The sequence below is a fragment of the Trachurus japonicus genome, chromosome 18 (genome assembly GCF_045865225.1).
Source record: "Trachurus japonicus isolate A0001 chromosome 18, Traja_1.0".
NCBI classification, from domain to species: domain Eukaryota; kingdom Metazoa; phylum Chordata; class Actinopteri; order Carangiformes; family Carangidae; genus Trachurus; species Trachurus japonicus.
Window position 1 is genome coordinate 2,147,238 of NC_140924.1, and position 20,162 is coordinate 2,167,399.

A 20,162-nucleotide genomic window follows, 5' to 3' on the forward strand; every position below is an offset into this window, starting at 1 on the left:
TTTTATTGAAATAAATAGTACATTTTTTCAACTCGGATTTAATAATTTTTGTGTATTTTGGGCTCAATGTGTTAAGAAAATAAGGTTCAAGTGAAACATGAATTATCAGATCAAATAGATGAAGTTGTGCTGAAAAAAAAGATACCAAGTATTGGCATGTTAAACATATTTTTATGTGGTATATAAAGGCAAAATCAAAAGTATTTAAAAAACGGCCAAAGTAGGCTTAGACCCCTAAGGGTTAAGTCCGTCAACAAATACATTTTATTATAAGAAATACAAACTAAACAGCCAGGACGGGACAGAGCGTCTATGGCAACAAGCCATTTTAACATTTAAAAGCCAGACTGGATATGTGTTGTAGATCTCTGTAATTCAGTTTTGCCTCTAGTCAAAAAGAACATTTCAGATATCTGCAACTATGTTCTTCCTAGGACAAATGACGTCACTTTAACCATTCATGTGTATGGGGTTTGTCATTACAGATATCTACAATTCAGTTGCAGATATCCACTATGTGAATTACAGATATCTGTAACTGAATCACCACTAGTACTAATTCCAGTTACAAATATCTAAAATTTGACTCTGACTAGTCATAATTCCAGTTACAGATATCTACAACGTCATTTCGCCTAGTCAAAACTTAATTTAAGATATCCGAAAAGGGGGGACATGTAGATATCTTTAATTGAGGTGAATTAAAGCAGATATCAGTGGAATGTTTTTGTTAATATAAGTCCTAAATAGTCCTATTTTCCGTCAGCAATCACTTACATGAAGTATTTCAGCCTAAACACGAGTCTCTCCGTCACTCTGCTCTGCTGTAACCCGAGGAGAAAATTTTCCTTGTGGGATACAAGTGTTATCCAATGAGGGGAGAGAACGGCATGAAGGGCTGTGTGTGCAGCCAAGGGATGCGCGTGAATGTGGTGACGTAGCACGAGGACCAATTGATGCCTGACAAGGGCGGGGGCTGCTAACTCATGGTGCGTTCAAGGAAACTCGTACTTTGTGTTTTTCCTTCCTGTGAAGTCATACCAGTTCGATCTGGTACGAGTTCACGGGTCGGAAGTTACGAGTGGCCGTTATAGGGAACTTTCACAGACAACAGGACGGTAAAAACACGAGCTACAGGTTACCTGGAACGCTACCAAGTCGTAGTTGTGACTTGAAGCTGTAACTTACGGTTTCAAAAGCCTGCCTTGAACACAGCATTAGCCGAAACGGCCGTGCCACTGATATCTGCTTTAAAGATATCTAGAACTGGAATTATGACTAGTCAGAATCAAATTGTAGATATCTGTAACTGGAATTAGTGTGGTTGTAGGAATGTGTATTATTATTGTGTTGGGTATGGCTGTGGTATGTATGTATGGATCGTCGTTTTGCACCTGCACTTTCGATGTCCGGAATAATAAAGTACTTTTGAGTTTGAGTTTGAGTTATGCCGTTGCGTGCAGCGACTGTCGTCCGTCTGCCGTCTGCCCGATTTCACGTGAATGCAGCATGAAAAATACCACTGAGTTGCTTGCGATGTACAACCACAATGCTAGATGGGAGGAATTCCTACACAATGTCCCTTTAACTCCCTCATCTGTTTGTCTTGACTTTTCTTTTCTCCGCAGCAGCAGGTGGAGATGCTGTGACATCATACTTGAAGGCGTCCAATGACAGCACTCGGATCATGGTGGCCGGGGGCGGGACACCACGCAGCAGAACGGACCAATGAGGAGCAGCCGGGGCGGCCATGACGGACAGAGACCGGGACCGGGCGGAGAGAGGAGAGGAGGAGAGGCTGCCATGGCGACGGCGGTGAGACAGGTGGAGGGGGAGGGGGAGGGGCCTCTATCTATCGTTCTATCTATCTATCTATCTATCTATCTATCTATCTATCTATCTATCTATCAACCATCTATCTATCTATCAACCATCTATCTATCTATCTATCTATCTATCTATCTATCTATCTATCTATCAACCATCTATCTATCTATCAACCATCTATCTATCTATCTATCTATCAACCATCTATCTATCTATCTATCTATCTATCTATCTATCTATCTATCTATCTATCTATCTATCTATCTATCTATCTATCTATCTATCTATCTATCCCCTTTCTTTCTTTCTTTCTTTCTTTCTTTCTACCCCCTTTCTCTGTCTTTTTACTCCTTTCTTTCTTTCTTTCTACCCCCTTTCTCTGTCTTTTTACTCCTTTCTTTTTTTCTTTCTTTCTTTCTACCCCCTTTCTCTGTCTTTTTACTCCTTCCTTTCTTTCTTTCTTTCTACCCCCTTTCTCTGTCTTTTTACTCCTTCCTTTCTTTCTACCCCCTTTCTCTGTCTTTTTACTCATTTCTTTTTTCTTTCTTTCTTTCTTTCTACCCACTTTCTTTGTCTTTTTACTCCTTTCTTTTTTTTCTTTTTTTCTTTCTTTCTTTCTTTCTTTCTTTCTACCCCCTTTCTCTGTCTTTTTACTCCTTTCTTTCTTTCTTTCTTTCTTTCTACCCCCTTTCTCTGTCTTTTTACTCCTTTCTTTCTTTCTTTCTCTCTACCCCCTTTTTCTGTCTTTTTACTCCTTTCTTTCTTTCTTTCTACCCCCTTTCTCTGTCTTTTTACTCCTTTCTTTCTTTCTTTCTTTCTACCCCCTTTCTCTGTCTTTTTACTCCTTTCTTTCTTTCTTTCTTTCTACCCCTTTCTCTGTCTTTTTACTCCTTTCTTTCTTTCTTTCTTTCTTTCTTTCTTTCTTTCTTTCTTTCTTTCTTTCTTTCTTTCTTTCTTTCTTTCTTTCTACCCCCTTTCTCTGTCTTTTTACTCCTTTCTTTTTTCCTTTCTTTCTTTCTACCCCTTTTCTCTGTCTTTTTACTCCTTTCTTTCTTTCTTTCTTTCTACCCCCTTTTCTGTCTTTTTACTCCTTTCTTTCTTTCTTTCTTTCTTTCTTTCTACCCCCTTTCTCTGTCTTTTTACTCCTTTCTTTCTTTCTTTCTTTCTTTCTTTCTTTCTACCCCCTTTCTGTCTTTTTACTCCTTTCTTTTTTCTTTCTTTCTTTCTTTCTTTCTTTCTTTCTACCTACCCCCTTTCTCTGTCTTTTTACTCCTTTCTTTCTTTCTTTCTTTCTTTCTTTCTTTCTTTCTTTCTACCCCCTTTCTCTGTCTTTTTACTCCTTTCTTTCTTTCTTTCTTTCTTTCTTTCTTTCTTTCTTTCTACCTACCCCCTTTCTCTGTCTTTTTACTCCTTTCTTTCTTTCTTTCTTTCTTTCTTTCTTTCTTACTTTCTTTCTACCTTTCTCTGTCCTTTTTTTTCCCTTTTCAGCTGCTTTCAGAATTCACATGCATTTCCTTCAGGAAAATGTTATTTTATTAAAGCAGATATCAGTGGAATGTTTTTGTTAATATAAGTCCTAAATAGTCCTATTTTCCGTCAGCAATCACTTACATGAAGTATTTCAGCCTAAACACGAGTCTCTCCGTCACTCTGCTCTGCTGTAACCCGAGGAGAAAATTTTCCTTGTGGGATACAAGTGTTATCCAATGAGGGGAGAGAACGGCATGAAGGGCTGTGTGTGCAGCCAAGGGATGCGCGTGAATGTGGTGACGTAGCACGAGGACCAATTGATGCCTGACAAGGGCGGGGGCTGCTAACTCATGGTGCGTTCAAGGAAACTCGTACTTTGTGTTTTTCCTTCCTGTGAAGTCATACCAGTTCGATCTGGTACGAGTTCACGGGTCGGAAGTTACGAGTGGCCGTTATAGGGAACTTTCACAGACAACAGGACGGTAAAAACACGAGCTACGGGTTACCTGGAACGCTACCAAGTCGTAGTTGTGACTTGAAGCTGTAACTTACGGTTTCAAAAGCCTGCCTTGAACACAGCATTAGCCGAAACGGCCGTGCCGATGATATCTGCTTTAACACTGTTGCTGCTACTGCTGCTGCTGCTGATGATGATGATGATGATGGTGGTGGTGACATCACTTCCTCTTTGCTGCAGGGTGGTGCGTCACCTGGACGTGTCCCCTCCCCCCCCTGCCCCCCCCACCTGCCTGTGTTCCTGTTCCCGTCGGAGCTGCTGTTCTTCTCCAGACAGAGGAGCCTCCACCGCAGAGTGCTGACGCTCTACAACCCCTACGCCTTCAGCATCAGCTACAAGAGTCAGTACCCGGTCGGCACGGCAACCGCAGCGACAACAACTCAGTTCATTACTAAAAAAAAAAAAAGGATTTGTTCATAATATATGTAACTAACACCGAACCGCTCAGTGCTGCTCGGCAGAGGAAATCTTAGGGTGAATTCCAATCCCCCCCTTGGCCCTAACCCTTCGTTTTGCACGAAGACACCACCCCGTCCAGAGAGCTGGTCAGCCGGCCAACCTCCGTCGTCATCCCGGTTGAAAAGACGACCGCTAATTAACTTACCCGCAGGGTTTTAAAGGTTTACCGCCGCGTAGTTACATTCTTTTTAGGAGATAAATGTTGGTCTCATTGATGAAATGTAACAATTGTCGCATTAATTTGTTTGAATTAAAAGTGAAGCTTCGTGTGTTTTGGACACAGAAGCAGCACTGCCTGGGGGATCTGTAGCCTATACGGACAGAAATCACCACATTTACATCAATAAATAAATGTTTTACAATGAACCGATCAGTCTTCATTAAATTTTATTTAATTTTATTAAGTTAACGTGGTTTTGAATAGAGGATTTGTGGCAAAAGCTCGTCACGTCTGCTTATGTGAAAGCCAGCAGAGACGACTGATGACGTGTGTGATTGTTGAAGTGGTGTCCCAATTCGTAGGGGTTGACTTTCAACCCTACTCCTTGTAGCTCCGTTTCAAGGGCAAGGGTTAAGGGCTAGGGGGAGAGGTAGGGGTAGGGGTAGGGATGAAAAATAGAATTGGAATTGGGCCCAAGTCTTAGTGTTAAAGGGATAGTTCAACATTTAGTCAAATTGGTGAACACACGTTCACTACAACTGTTTCTCTCTCTCTCTCCCTCAGTGTTGTGTACTGCTCCCTCGCTCTACAGGGTGGTGGAGGCCGAGGGCCAAGTCAGAGCCAAGTCCTGCATCGACCTGTAAGTACACACACCTGGAAATCTATCTATCGTTCTATCTGTCTATCTATCGTTCTATCTGTCTATTTATCTATCTATCTATCTATCTATCTATCTGTCTGTCTGTCTGTCTGTCTGTCTGTCTGTCTGTCTGTCTGTCTATCTATCTATCTATTCGCCCTTTCTTTCTTTCTTTCTTTCTTTCTTTCTTTCTTTCTTTCTTTCTACCCACCCCTCTCTCTCTGTCTCTTTCCTTCTTTCTTTCTTTCTTTCTTTCTTTCTTTCTTTCTTTCTACACCCTTTCTCTGTCCTTTTACTCTTTCCTTTCTTTCTTTCTTTCTACCCCCTTTCTCTGTCTTTTTACTCTCTTTCTTTCTTTCTTTCTTCCTACCCCCTCTGTCGTTTTACTCCCTTCTTTCTTTCTTTCTTTCTTTCTTTCTTTCTTTCTTTAGGGTCCGGGCAGCTAAGCTGCCGGGACACTATTGTATTCCTAGGAATTCTTCTTCTTCTTCTTCTTCTTCTTCTTCTTTCTTTCTTTCTTCTTCTTCCAAGGAAGTCATACTTCCCATGGGCGAAAACTCACCAAACTTTGCACAAAGGTTCAGTCCCATGCCAGATGCACTCAACTCCAAGGACATGTGCCCCCCCCTCCTAGGGGGGGCACAATAAGCGTTTAAATTTAAAAACTTTAAAAATTCCTACCAAACCAACGGTAGATGCTACAGTTTTGAAACTTCACCACAATGTCGCCTCAATACTGCTGAAACTTTTGTCCACTTAAAGCAGATATCAGTGGAATGTTTTTGTTAATATAAGTCCTAAATAGTCCTATTTTCCGTCAGCAATCACTTACATGAAGTATTTCAGCCTAAACACAAGTCTCTCCGTCACTCTGCTCTGCTGTAACCCGAGGAGAAAATTTTCCTTGTGGGATACAAGTGTTATCCAATGAGGGGAGAGAACGGCATGAAGGGCTGTGTGTGCAGCCAAGGGATGCGCGTGAATGTGGTGACGTAGCACGAGGACCAATTGATGCCTGACAAGGGCGGGGGCTGCTAACTCATGGTGCGTTCAAGGAAACTCGTACTTTGTGTTTTTCCTTCCTGTGAAGTCATACCAGTTCGATCTGGTACGAGTTCACGGGTCGGAAGTTACGAGTGGCCGTTATAGGGAACTTTCACAGACAACAGGACGGTAAAAACACGAGCTACGGGATACCTGGAACGCTACCAAGTCGTAGTTGTGACTTGAAGCTGTAACTTACGGTTTCAAAAGCCTGCCTTGAACACAGCATTAGCCGAAACGGCCGTGCCGCTGTTATCTGCTTTAAACTTATTACAAATTATGAAGTCCATCACTCTGTTTTTTTCAATAACTGTAAAACTTTTAAAATGTATCTCCTCCCACAATTTTTGCTCAATTGACACCAAACTTGCTACAGAGCATCTCCAGACCGTCCTCCACAAAACTTGTTTCTCGGATTTTTGATTAAGCAAAAATTGACCCTACAGTGCATGAAAACGTTTGACTGTAAACAGTACTGTAAACATATACCATCAAATTCTTGCTAAATACATTTTCAAACTTCCTGAAAAAAAATGAGAATATTCTGGAGTCATGGTTGATGAAGTTTGGCAAATATCAGAATTTTAATTCAAAAACTGAATTTTCTAGAACATTTTGAATTCTGCTCTCATGGGAACAACTGCAATCAATGTGAGAGTGGAATTTATAAACATCAGATTTTCTCTTATGAAGCAAAACACGTATCATTAAAAACAAATCACCAACATTTCCATGCTGTCAAGATGCAATTTATGTATTATCAGATTTTTGTTTGGATGACTGAATTTCTGACTTTTGACCATTTCATCACAACAGCTGCCCGGGCACTGACTCACCTGAGTGGATAAATGAAGCTACACAGCAGGTCTCAGTACCAGCCAATTAGCTCAGTGGGTTAAGAGCTGGTTCTTGGTGTCAGAGGTTGTGAGTTCGAGGCCCAGCAAGGATGATCATGACAGATCAAGATGTCACATGTCCTCAAGCTGTTTTGCTGTCTAGATGCAATTTATGTATTAACAGATTTTTGTTTAGATACTTTTTGAAATCTGCCTTGACAACAGCTGCCCGGGCACTGACTCACCTGAGTGGATAAATGAAGCTACACAGCAGGTCTCACTAACAGCCAATTAGCTCAGCGAGTTAAGAGCTGGTTCTTGGTGTCAGAGATTGTGAGTTCGAGACCCAGCAAGGGAGATGATGACGATGATGATCCAAATAGCTTGGACTGGACCATGTGCGAAAGCTCTTAACATCTTAGACTCATAGTAGATGTTTGACAAATACATATCATTATTTTACCTCAAAAACTGATTTTTCTTTTTACTGTGGTTTCAAATCTGCCTACACGACAGTGAATGGCTTACTCAATTTGTGAAGCCACTGTTGAATGCCACTTGTCAAGTAGTTCAGTGCGATAGACAACAGTCTTTGGTTCCCGAGGTTGTGGGTTCAATCCTCAACTGATGCAAATTGGACATTATAAGGACAACTGTCTTGTCTTCCTATTCTCCTGTTTGTTGCTCAGAATTGCCTAAATTTGCCCAAAAGTAGCCCGGACCCGACCCATCGCTGCGCAGCAGCTATAATTCTTTCTTTCTTTCTTCCTACCCCCCTCTGTCTTTTTACTCCCTTCTTTCTTTCTTTCTTTCTTTCTTTCTTTCTTTCTTTCTTTCTTTCTTTCTTTCTTTCTTTCTTTCTTTCTTTCTTTCTACCACCTATCTCTGTCTTTTTTTCCTCTTTCAGCTGCTTTCAGCATTCACATGCATTTCCTTCAGATAAATGTTATTTTATTACAGTAACGTGCCCAACACTGTTGCTGCTGCTGCTGATGATGATGATGATGACTTCACTTCCTGTTTGCTGCAGGGTGGTGCGTCACCTGGACGTGTCCCCTCGCCACTGGGGCCGCAGAGACCGGTTCCGCCTGGAGGTGAGAGGAGGAGGAGGTCGGGTGGGAGAACGGGAGATCTGGGCCGAGCTGAGAGAGGGAGAGGAGGAGGAGCAGGGAGGAGGAGCAGGAGGAGCAGGAGGAGGAGGAGAGGAAGAGGAGGAGAGGAGGAAGAGAAAGAGGAGTAAAGGAGGAGCAGGAGAAGAGGAAGAGGAGGAGAGAAGGAAGAGCAGGAGGAGTAAAGGAGGAGGAGGAGGCCAGCTGACTCCTCTGTCTCCTCTCCTGGTTCCCACTCGGACTCGGACTCGCCTGCAGCTGCCCACCTGCTCAGGTGAGACTGACCTTAGCTGTGTAAATATTTACATTGCAGCCATGCGGGAGCGTCACTGTCACTCATATTGCCGTTGTCATCGAATGGCGCACGCTGACTGTTATTGTTGCACACTGCACAGAGCAGCTTGAACGTTAAAGGGATAGTTCAACATTTTGGTAAATTGGCCCATTGCCATAATCCCTATAGTCATAGCAGTAGGTTCGTTACCTTTAATTGTCGGTGCAAGCTGTTTTTAGAACGGCGGAGCAGAGCCGTGAGCTGCTCAGAGCTACGCTACGGAGGCTCATTATGGGATTTCTTGGTTTCCCTCATCAAACTCATCAAATACACAATCCAACAACTCCACAACGCTCTGGTGGACAAGTTGTGAGCTGCACATTCACCACGCTATGAGATAATAACACAACGTTACCACACAGAGTTGTTTTAGAGGGAAATTCATGCAAAACCACTGATGCACGTTGCCTTCAGGGACAGTTTTCCATTTCCACTCTTCTTTTTGGAAATGTTTGAATGTTTTTGTAGAAATTGTACCACTTTATTCCAGAAATTTCTATATAATATTTCTATAATATTTACAAATATTCACACCATTGGCCCTAATTTGAACATCGTACATTGACTAAAAAAGTAACGTTCTTCAGTCTCAGAACAAATATCTGTGTATTTCTGGTAGGGCTGGGACGATACACTTTTCTCCCGATTCGATTCTTCTACGATTTTTTTGGATGGCGATTCGATTTAAATTGCGATTCTACGATATTGCCGATTCTCTCGATTTTTAGTCTTTAGCATTTTTAACATTTATCTGCACACTAACACTGTAGGAGCCTATAAATTAACATACTCCATTATAAAGTGAACTTAAACCCTTTTCAAAACCTGGACTCTCTGGATGTAAAAAAGGCGAACAAATGCACATTGCACAATATTTAAAAAAATAAAATTAAAAAAAATAAAATTAAAAAAAAAATCGATTTAAAAAACAAAAAAGATTTAAAAATCGTCAAAAAAGATATCGTGATATTTATATGAATCGATTTTTTCTCCCACCACTAGTGTGCAAGTTTCTCCTTTTCCACAGACCGTGAGCTACACTGACCTCTGCAACAGAAAATTCATGGATGTGCGAATATACTACTCTCTTCAAAATAGAAGAAATAAAAAAATGTTTTGAAATGTTACCAGTTTCTTCTAGAATTTTCTTTAAAACTTTAAAATAAATAAATCTTACCACTTTTTTCTAGATGATTGTTTTCTTTTTAGTGGGGCGGATTAGCTAAACAATCGTTCACTTTGTGATAAAAGCATGAAATTTGGTGGATGTGTTGGTGAATATGTTTCAAACAAATCTGGATATTGGGCCACCTCAAAAGCGCCCCCTAGTGGCCGTGGCAGCCATTTGTTATGTGAATAAATTAATGATGAATATAAACTGCCCTTTTAATAACACGAACTGGTGATGTATTGTATATTGTTGGAAAGCCTGATTAGTCACCTTTACAACGAGGTACATCTTGTAAGGATGGTGCATTCATGGAATGAGTAACGGGGCTAAACGTGTGGGTAGCGCACCCCAAAAATGTGCATCCCTGTGGGGCAGATTAGCTTAATAAATCACAAGAATTGTTTATTTTGTGGTAGAAGCACAACATTTGGTGGATGTGTTGGTGGATATGTTTCAAACATTTTTGGTTTTTAAGGACCCTTAAGATGTCTATTTAAGATTTTTGCTTGTTGCCCGGGTCAACTAATGTTCCATGGGGGTTTTTTGCCGGCCATTTTGAATTTATGTCCGCGCGAATGGCGAAAAGGCCAATTTTCATAACTCCTCAACCAGACATCATACAAAGACAAATGAACACACTTTTCGGATAATTATGACACCAGGAATCAAATGGAAAGGTCGCTGAGATGGTAAAACCATTCTTTATTAGAGATAAATGGTGTAAAATATTGAGCTAATCCGCCCCACTATTTTCTTTTTTTCTTTTTTTCTTCTTTTTTGGGGTGGGGGGGGGTCTCTTTTTAGAAATGTTTGAATGTAGAAATTATACCACTTCATTCCATAAATTTCACTACAATATTTACAAAAATTCATATAATTTGACTAAAAAAGTAACGTTCTTCAGTCTCAGAACAAATATCTGTGTATTTCTGGTGTTTCAGAACTACTGGTCTAAATAACCCTCTTTCTTTCTTTTTACACCCTTTCTCTGTCTTTTTACTTTCTTTCTTTCTTTCTTTCTTTCTTTCTACACCCTTTCTCTGTCTTTTTACTCCTCTCTTTCTTTCTTTCTTTTTACACCCTTTCTCTGTCTTTTTACTTTCTTTCTTTCTACACCCTTTCTCTGTCTTTTTACTCCTCTCTTTCTTTCTTTCTTTCTTTCTTTCTTTTTACACCCTTTCTCTGTCTTTTTACTCCTCTCTTTCTTTCTTTCTTTCTACACCCTTTCTGTCTTTTCACTCCTCTCTTTCTTTCTTTCTTTCTACACCCTTTCTCTGTCTTTTTACTCCTCTCTTTCTTTCTTTCTTTCTTTCTTTTTACACCCTTTCTCTGTCTTTTTACTTTCTTTCTTTCTACACCCTTTCTCTGTCTTTTTACTCCTCTCTTTCTTTCTTTCTTTCTTTCTTTTTACACCCTTTCTCTGTCTTTTTACTCCTGTCTTTCTTTCTTTCTACACCCTTTCTGTCTTTTCACTCCTCTCTTTCTTTCTTTCTTTCTACACCCTTTCTCTGTCTTTTTACTCCTCTCTTTCTTTCTTTCTTTCTTTCTTTCTTTTTACACCCTTTCTCTGTCTTTTTACTCCTCTCTTTCTTTCTTTCTTTTTACACCCTTTCTGTCTTTTTACTCCTCTCTTTCTTTCTTTCTTTCTACACCCTTTCTGTCTTTTCACTCCTCTCTTTCTTTCTTTCTTTCTTTCTTTCTTTCTTTCTTTCTTTTTACACCCTTTCTCTGTCTTTTTACTTTCTTTCTTTCTTTCTTTCTTTCTTTCTACACCCTTTCTCTGTCTTTTTACTCCTCTCTTTCTTTCTTTCTTTCTTTTTACACCCTTTCTCTGTCTTTTTACTCCTCTCTTTCTTTCTTTCTTTCTTTCTACACCCTTTCTCTGTCTTTTTACTCCTCTCTTTCTTTCTTTCTTTCTTTCTTTTTACACCCTTTCTCTGTCTTTTTACTCCTTCCTTTCTTTCTTTCTTTGACTTGTGTGTGTGTGTGTGTGTGTGTGTGTGTATGTGTGTGTGTGTGTGTGCAGCTGTGCGCGGTGTGTCTCGGTGGGTGGTGTGTGTGCTGGTGGCCGCGCTGTGTGTCGCGGTGTTGATGCTCCCCCTCCACGGTGACAGTAGCTCCATGGTTCCACGCTGCCTCCACGTCTCCACCAATCAGAAGCTGGCCTGCGCCTACACACTCGGTGAGACGCACACTCACACACACACACACACGCACACACACACACACAGACACACTATACACACACACGCACTATACACACACACACACACACACAGACACACACACATCTATCTATCTATCTATCTATCTATCTATCTATCTATCTATCTATCTATCTATCTATCTATCTATCTATCTATCTATCTATCTATCTATCTATCTATCTATCTATCTATAGATATCTGTCTGTCTGTCTGTCTATCCCCCTCTTTCCTTCTTTCTTTCTTTTTACACCCCTACTCTGTCTTTTTACTCCTCTCTTTCTTTCTTTCTTTCTTTCTTTCTACACCCTTACTCTGTCTTTTTACTCCTTTCTTTCTTTCTTTCTTTCTTTCTTTCTTTCTTTCTTTCTTTCTTTCTTTCTACACCCTTTCTCTGTCTTTTTACTCCTTTCTTTCTTTCTTTCTTTCTTTCTTTCTACACCCTTTCTCTGTCTTTTTACTCCTCTCTTTCTACACCTTTCTCTGTCTTTTTACTCCTTTCTTTCTTTCTTTCTTTCTTTCTTTCTTTCTACACCCTTTCTCTGTCTTTTTACTCCTCTCTTTCTTTCTTTCTTTCTTTCTACACCCTTACTCTGTCTTTTTACTCCTTTCTTTCTTTCTTTCTTTCTTTCTTTCTTTCTTTCTTTCTTTCTTTCTACACCCTTTCTCTGTCTTTTTACTCCTCTCTTTCTACACCTTTCTCTGTCTTTTTACTCCTTTCTTTCTTTCTTTCTTTCTTTCTTTCTACACCCTTTCTCTGTCTTTTTGCCCCTCTCTTTCTTTCTTTCTTTCTTTCTTTCTTTCTTTCTTTCTTTCTTTCTTTCTTTCTTTTTACACCCTTTCTCTGTCTTTTTACTCCTCTTTCTTTCTTTCTTTCTTTCTTTCTTTCTTTTTACACCCTTTCTCTGTCTTTTTACTTTCTTTCCTTCTTTCTACACCCTTTCTCTGTCTTTTTACTTAAACTCGGTGAGACGCGCACACACACACACACACACACACACACACACACACACACACAGATAAAACACACTCTCACTTCCCGTCTCTCTCTCTCTCTCTCCCTCAGGCCTCCTCACCATTGTGTTTCTACGGTGACCAGTGACATCACGCTGCCGTCGCCGCCCGCTCTGTTTCAGTGACTTTCAGCTTCTTTATCGCCATGGGAACTGTTTAACCCTTCTAGGGCTGCCCCCAAATAGTCGACCAAGCACTGGTCGACCAAAAGATCATTCGCCGACCAAAATTTCATTGGTCGATTGGTCGTAGGAGAAAAAAACAAAACATTTGGAGCCGTGTCTTGTCAAAATTAAGCCAACATCAATGACTGAACTGTATATGAAAGGCTATAAGGCTTTTATTTTGAAGGGCCAGATACAGGAAGTCATGGCGTGACACTTTTTTGTTGTTTTTTTTGTTTCGTTTTTTTTACACGGCACGGCAGGTCTCACGTATCACCGCTGTTTTCAACCATTAGCGGGTGCTGTCTGAGCCCCGGTCCCGTCCCACAGCGCTCACCGGCGGCGGGTCGATTAGTCGACTGATCGCCATAAGTGACGACTGCTGGTCGACCGACAAAATCTTTGGTCGGGGGGGGCAGCCCTACACCCTTCCTGACCTTTGACCTCCTCCACGCAGACAGACTGTCCATGAACTCATCACACACACATGAATGTAGTCGACGACTGAGTGAAGCTCTGACCTTGTGCTTAGTTTGACTGTGACGAGCTCCGTGCTTCTTCCTGGTGAACCGTCTGAACCGTCTGGGCTCCAACGCTTCAATAAATAAATTATTGCTGCAAAGGGAGTGTGTGTGTGTGTGTGTCTGTGTGTGTGTGTGTTCACTCTCAGGAAACAACACAAACACCTTCAGTCACACGTTTTATTTTGACACAGTGCTGCTGTCACTTCCTGTGTGATTTTTTCTCTTTTTTCTCAACTTTATTTAAAGTTCGGGGGGTCAGATATATTGTAGGCCCCGACAATCGTGACCATTTTGATCAAAAGCAGGGCCGGTTCTAGAAAATGATGACTAGGGGTGCATCTCAGATCAGAGGGGGTGCACATGCCTGGCATGTTATACAACACTAAATTATGCATTGTCCCATCATTTCAAGCGGAATGATACTAGCAAAACAAGGATGTTTAAAGTGTCTTTCAAATGCTTTATTGTAGCAATATTGTAGCAGAACAACGAAAATGCTACATTTAGTCTTGGCTACCTCACCCATCAGATGATCTAGCAACAGATATTTCTTATCTTAGAAATAAAACATAGAAATTCTAACTAATTTTATCCATACAGTTCAAAACCACCACTAAATATAACAGTTTTTTTAAGTGGAATGATACCAGTCAAACATTTAAAGTGCATTTTTGCAGCAATATTCCTGCAGAACAAAGAAAATGCTTTAGTCTGGGCTACCTCGCCCATCAGACAATATTTCTTAGCCTGAAAATGAAACATAGAAAAATAAATAACAAAAATAAATATAACCTGTGATGTCCATTTAATCTGGCAGAAACCGCCATACCACAGCATAAGGTGCAGGTTTTATGGGAGTGGAGACAGTCTTCCGTGTAGGCACTTCCAGAATAGTTGCACACTGACACCACCAGGGGGCACATGACCTTTATTGGACAAAGAGAGATGACAAAGGTTAAACTAAGCTCATAAAAATAACATAGGACACAGTAAAACAGAATTCTATTTAAAATATAGGCCCACCTAGAGGAACAGCATACCTTTACTTAGTAGAGCTGCAGCCTCCTTGAAGATGTGTTGAATCTTCTCAGCAGTTTCTCTCTCCATTCTCCAGTGAACTTTTGGGTAAGGTCCTTCTCAACAGCAATCTGAATCAGATGAGCTTTTCTTTTGTGCAACATGCTCCTTCTGTGTTCACTGAACACATTCACATTCACATTCACTGAACCACTTCCGAATATCCATTGTTTACGTTATGTTAACGGTGCTGCAGAGAGCAGCGTTTTGCTGGTGCAGGTAACTGCGCGCTGGACGCAGATGAGTGACGTGCATTGACGCGCGCGCACTTTTTTTCCCCTCTTTTCAACGGAGCATGCAAACACATAAACTGAGGGTGCAATGCATGCTGATCAAAAGTCCTCTTGTATGTGTGTGTGTGTGTGGGGGGGGGGGGGCGACAAAGTGGAATGTGACTAAAATTGACCAATAAAATTAACCAACAAAGACGCGAGCTGACTGAGAGCACATCATAACAAAGCAGTGTGGCTACAAATCATTGATCATGCAAGATTTCTGGCTTGGGGGACGAGATTCTAGTGTAAATCTTTGTGTGTGGTGCTCACAGTGTCTCACTCATGGATTTATTATAATACATCCATGGTCTCACTTTACCCCAACACCCCCATTTTAGAAAAAACAACCTCTCTTAGATTAAATTCAGGCTAATTTTCAGCCAGCATCCTCACATGGTTTTATGTGTTGGTAGTTCATCAACTCAAACTCAACTCAAAAGTACTTTATTATTCCGTTAGGAACTTCGTTGCGGAAGGACATCAAAAGTGCAGGTGCAAAACAACGATCCACACATACATACCACAGCCATACCCAACACAATAATAATACACATTCCTACAACCACACATAAGTACAAGTACTCGCAGCAAAGGTTAAAAACAAAGGACACATACAAGGATAAAAATTAGTTAAAAACAGGTTAATTAAAAAGGAAAAAGTTCTGGTGGGAGTTCAGTGTTTAGAAGTCGGATTGAGGTGGGAATGAAACTGGATGTATCATCATGTATCATAGAAGTTTTTCTACCTGAATCAATTTGCTTTGGCACAACAGTTGATTAAGTTGACAGCAAGAAGATTTACTTTTACATGCAAAAATAACATTTTAGTGAAGAAAAAAAAACATGCTTTCCACAGCATCATGAGGTCCTCTCCTTCATGGCCATGGGGAAATGGGAGGGGCTTGAAAACATAACGGTCAGATGACCATAAATGTGTTCCGTTTACTAGATACAGGGGGTGTCTCACATTACGCCACTCTCCCCTACATGAGACATTTATTTTAATCACTTTTAAACGTGATGTATTCGTTTTATACACAATTCTCTGTAGTTTTCTACCTGTTGCCTGTTGGCTGTCCGGGTCCATCCGGTCCTCGCCCTAAACAACTGTCTTGCACCATGCAGCGGTTAGTCCGAGTCGGAAGAGACGACGGAAGAGCAGCAGCTTCTAATGGCTGTTTGACATTGTCGGCTCTGGACTGGACACAGACAGTAAAGAGACAAGGAGGAAGAAAAATAGAATATGGAAGTGTTCCAGAATATGAATATGAATAAGAAGAAGTGTTCTTCCGCGGTGTTGACGCCGGTCTGCCTGTGTCTCCTGCTGCGTCTCCCTGCATGTCTGTCCTCTGGAGGTAAGAACTGTCTCTGTGGTTTTACTGTAGTTAATGTAGTTACAGTAGTTTTAATGTAGTTAATGTAGTTTTAATGTAATTACAGTAGTTTTACTGTAGTCAGTAACCGTAGAGTGAGGATCCATCGTCAGTCTCTCTCTGTCTCAACATGGCGGATTCTCTTGTTGTTTGGCTCCGTATCAAACCAACAGAGTTTCAGAGCGTTAAGATGGCGCCGTTAGAATTGTGATGGCGCAGTTAGAATTCTTCTTCCTGGTTGTTGACGCAGCTGTAGCCCTTCATAACTACGTCTGTAAAATGTCTTTCTGTGAGTCTTGATGAATATTAAACTTTGTATTTAATGTTTAAAGCTTCAGTTGGTAACAATTATTCAGTCATATTTGCTGGAACTGTCACTATATTCTGATGGTCAGACATTAAATGAGTAATTTAGGACAAAATCCAACTCCTCTGGCTCCACCTACAGCCTGTAATCGTATTTGCCAAAATCCACCGCGCCCGACGATTCTCCACCAGTCAGGTAGAGGGAGCAGGAGGAGCAGCCAATCGCCGCTCCTACACGTCGTGCTATGGGTACGGTACCTTTTTTTTTTTTTTTTTTTTCCTCTGTGGGTGCGTTTATGGCTACTTTGTGTGTGTCTGTGTGTGTGTGGGGCGCTTGGCAGAGGTTCATAAAGGGACCTGACGGAGTATTGTCTTGAAATTTCCGACCAAGTCGCGGAGTTTACTTTCACTTTCGTCAACTTACCAACTGGAGCTTTAAATTAATAATTATTTAAATATTTAATTTTATTGCCCACAGCTTCCCTTTGTGTCGGGTGGTTCAGTAACCGTAGAGTGAGTAGCCTAGCTGTCGTCAGTCTCTCTCTGTCTCAACATGGCGGATCACTTCCTGTTGTTTGGCTCCGTTTCAAACCAACAGAGTTTCAGAGCGTTAAGACAGGAGAGTTTTTAGATCATTTTCACTTGTTTCAAACAAATTTTCACTTGAAATAAGTAGAAAAATCTGCCAGTGAAAGCAAGTTTTTTGTGCTTGTAAAAAGAAAGAAAAACTTGCTCCACTATCACATTATTTCTAGTGAAAATCTGCTTGAAAGAAGTAAAAAGTGTCTAAAAACAAGCTACTTTTTATGTGATGAGTCTTATTTTAAGTAGAATTAGATTTGTTTTGACTAGAAATGAGACATTTTGACAAGAAATAAGACAAATATTCTTGGTAAGATTTTGAGTTTTTGCAGTGCAGTGGGGCACGACGCTGCCTCGTGTCGTGTGATGGCGCAGTTAGAATTGTGATGGCGCAGTTAGAATTGTTCTTCCTGTTTGTTGACGCAGCTGTAGCCTACATAACTACGTCTGTAAAATGTCTTTCTGTGAGTCTTGATGAATATTAAACTTTGTATTTAATGTTTAAATTAATAATTATTTAAATATTTAATTTTATTGCCCACAGCTTCCCTTTGTGTCGGGTGGTTCAGTAACCGTAGAGTGAGTAGCCTAGCTGTCGTCAGTCTCTCTCTGTCTCAACATGGCCGATCTCTTCCTGTTGTTTGGCTCCGTATCAAACCAACAGAGTTTCAGAGCGTTAAGACAGGAGAGTTTTTAGATCATTTTCACTTGTTTCAAACAAATTTTCACTTGAAATAAATAGAAAAATCTGCCAGTAAAAGCAGGTTTTTTGTGCTTGTAATAAGAAAGAAAAACTTGCTCCACTATCACATTATTTCTAGTGAAAATCTGCTTGAAAGAAGTAAAAAGTGTCTAAAAACAAGCTACTTTTTAGGTGATGTGTCTTATTTTAAGTAGAATGAGATTTGTTTTGACTAGAAATGAGACATTTTGACAAGAAATAAGACAAATATTCTTGGTAAGATTTTGAGTTTTTGCAGTGCAGTGGGGCACGACGCTGCCTCGTGTCGTGTGATGGCGCAGTTAGAATTCTTCTTCCTGTTTGTTGACGCAGCTGCAGCCTACATAACTACGTCTGTAAAATGTCTTTCTGTGAGTCTTGATGAATATTAAACTTTTTATTTAATGTTTAAATTAATATTATTTAATTATTTAAATATTTAATTTTATTGCCCACAGCTTCCCTTTGTGTTGGGTGGTTCTTTGCCTCCACCATGTCGTGTTAAATCCGTTAACACAACTACTTAGTCATTATCCCTAAACCTGCTGTGCCACTATGTCTTTTTTTTATTTTTCTTCTTTTTACCAACGTACTAGGCTACACTGTCTGATCAATATCTGACCACTGTCCTTCATTTAGTTGTTTTTGTAAAGTTTGTGTCCCTTGGTCAAACAAGACGTGTAGACTGTATAGACCACATATGTCAAACTCAAGGAGCGGCCCACGGCCACAACCTGATCCTCTGTTGTCGATGTTTTTTTTCTTGCTGTTATTAAACACACAGCCTGAGTGCAGCCGAACACCAGGCTGAAAAGAGGAACAGCAGACCTCGTCTGTGGAGCAGTTTCAGTTCAGTTTATTTGAAAAGGGACAATGCACATTAATAAACATTTGTAGAAAAACTCAAAATGAGCTTAAAAAGCTAGTTTTTTTTTCATTGGTGAAGTGAAGTGATAGACAAGGTGACATAAGGGACAAATACGTTACAGCACATGGACAAACATACAAACAGTCGACATAGGTACAGACAACAACAGGAAATGACGTGTTACGATGACACATAAATGTAGTATTGTGTGTGTGTGTGTGTGTGTGTGTGTGAGAGGCAGATGGAGTGGTATTCCCAGTATATACATAATGTGGTATAGAGGATACAATAATAATAATAATAACAATAATAATGAATAGGTAATACAAAAAAAAAAAAGATAAAATAAAAATTGAATAGAATTTTTTTTTTAAACTTCCTGCTGCAAAATGAATGACTGATATAACTGAAGGCACGACTGTAAGTCTGCATGTGTCAGCAAGCCCCCATAAGTTGACGACATAAGGAGCTAAAAAATAATAATAATAATAATGATAGTATTAATCAGTCAAAGTTCTTGATATTGGTTAATGGTTAATCATGTGCATCCCTAAGTAAAATGACTATGGAAAGCTGCAGCCATTAGAAATTAATACAACTGTTTTTTTTATATTTATTTAATGATTAGTTGTTTTATATGCAGGTATGCTTTGTTGAATCACTGCAGAAGACAACTTTAGAGATATTTTATGCTATTGAGAAGTGTAAAATGATTTGGTTCATAATGAATTGATGGGACCACTGACCAACACAGTTCAGGTAACTAACGGAAAAGGACATCAGCATAGTTTGTTTCTCATCAACCACAAACCTTGATCTTTTTGACCTTTGACCTTCTGTGTGCCCTACTTGTAATTTTATTGTCCTTAACTGAACTCAGTATGAGCAGAGCTTTCATTTGAGCCTATAATATTGAGGCTCTGTGAAGATTTTGAAAAATTGACATTTGAAGAGCCAAAAGTTGGCGGCCATCTTGAATTTGAATGTCAAAAATAGGTCAAATCAATAAATCTACATCATTTATGAACTTCTTGACCCAAATAGAAACAGAAACCATGTATTACGCAGCACTGTGGACAAGATTTCCCCACATTTTTGGGCAATTTTCTATTTAACCTTTATACTAGATAACAAATCCAGTGATAAACAAACCTTCGCTCTGCACGGTCACGGAACATCTGTAGATGACCCAACTATTTACAGATGTTTGTAGGAGCCATTTTTTTTATTTATGCATTGTGCAAGTACCTTATTTTGACCACAAGGGTGTAGTGTAGTGTAGTTCTGTTTCTGTTAGATTGGTAACACACAGGTCTCCAGTCAACAGCAACTTCATGGTGATGTTCTTATTTTTTGTTGCAATAAATGGGAACATCATCCAAAACAGCTTGTATAGCATTATAAAAACCTGTTCCAAGATCACAGGAATGAAACTTAGGGACCTGAACAGTTTTTGTGACCAACAAACTTTGAGGAAAGTAAATAAC

The 20,162-nt window shown here is 40.0% G+C and overlaps 2 protein-coding genes across 2 annotated transcripts in view; both read left to right on the top strand.

Annotated features, from left to right (window-relative positions):
• Positions 1-1,628: 1,628 nt before the first annotated feature.
• Positions 1,629-13,552, top strand: LOC146968283 (motile sperm domain-containing protein 1-like). Its single transcript, XM_085760185.1, has 6 exons — positions 1,629-1,815; positions 3,995-4,154; positions 4,998-5,073; positions 7,984-8,336; positions 11,594-11,749; positions 12,838-13,552. The coding sequence occupies exons 1-6, from the start codon at positions 1,729-1,731 to the stop codon at positions 12,864-12,866; spliced, it is 861 nt and encodes a 286-aa protein (XP_085616311.1). The 5' UTR covers positions 1,629-1,728; the 3' UTR covers positions 12,867-13,552.
• Positions 13,553-16,068: 2,516 nt separating this feature from the next.
• Positions 16,069-20,162, top strand: part of LOC146968284 (junctional adhesion molecule-like) — a 30,011-nt gene continuing 25,917 nt past the window's right edge. Inside the window, exon 1 of the mRNA XM_085760484.1 lies at positions 16,069-16,180. Within this exon, the coding sequence (XP_085616610.1) occupies positions 16,069-16,180 (112 nt within the window). The remainder of the gene's footprint in view (positions 16,181-20,162) is intronic.

What these genes read in the sequence shown, in the direction of transcription:
- LOC146968283 (XM_085760185.1), top strand. Translation starts at nt 1,729, where the DNA reads ATGAGGAGCAGCCGGGGCGGCCATGACGGACAGAGACCGGGACCGGGC. An exon ending in AGGCTGCCATGGCGACGGCG is followed by an intron (nt 1,816 to 3,994) that starts GTGAGACAGGTG and finishes TCTTTGCTGCAG; the next exon opens with GGTGGTGCGTCACCTGGACG. An exon ending in GGCCTGCGCCTACACACTCG is followed by an intron (nt 11,750 to 12,837) that starts GTGAGACGCACA and finishes TCTCTCCCTCAG; the next exon opens with GCCTCCTCACCATTGTGTTT.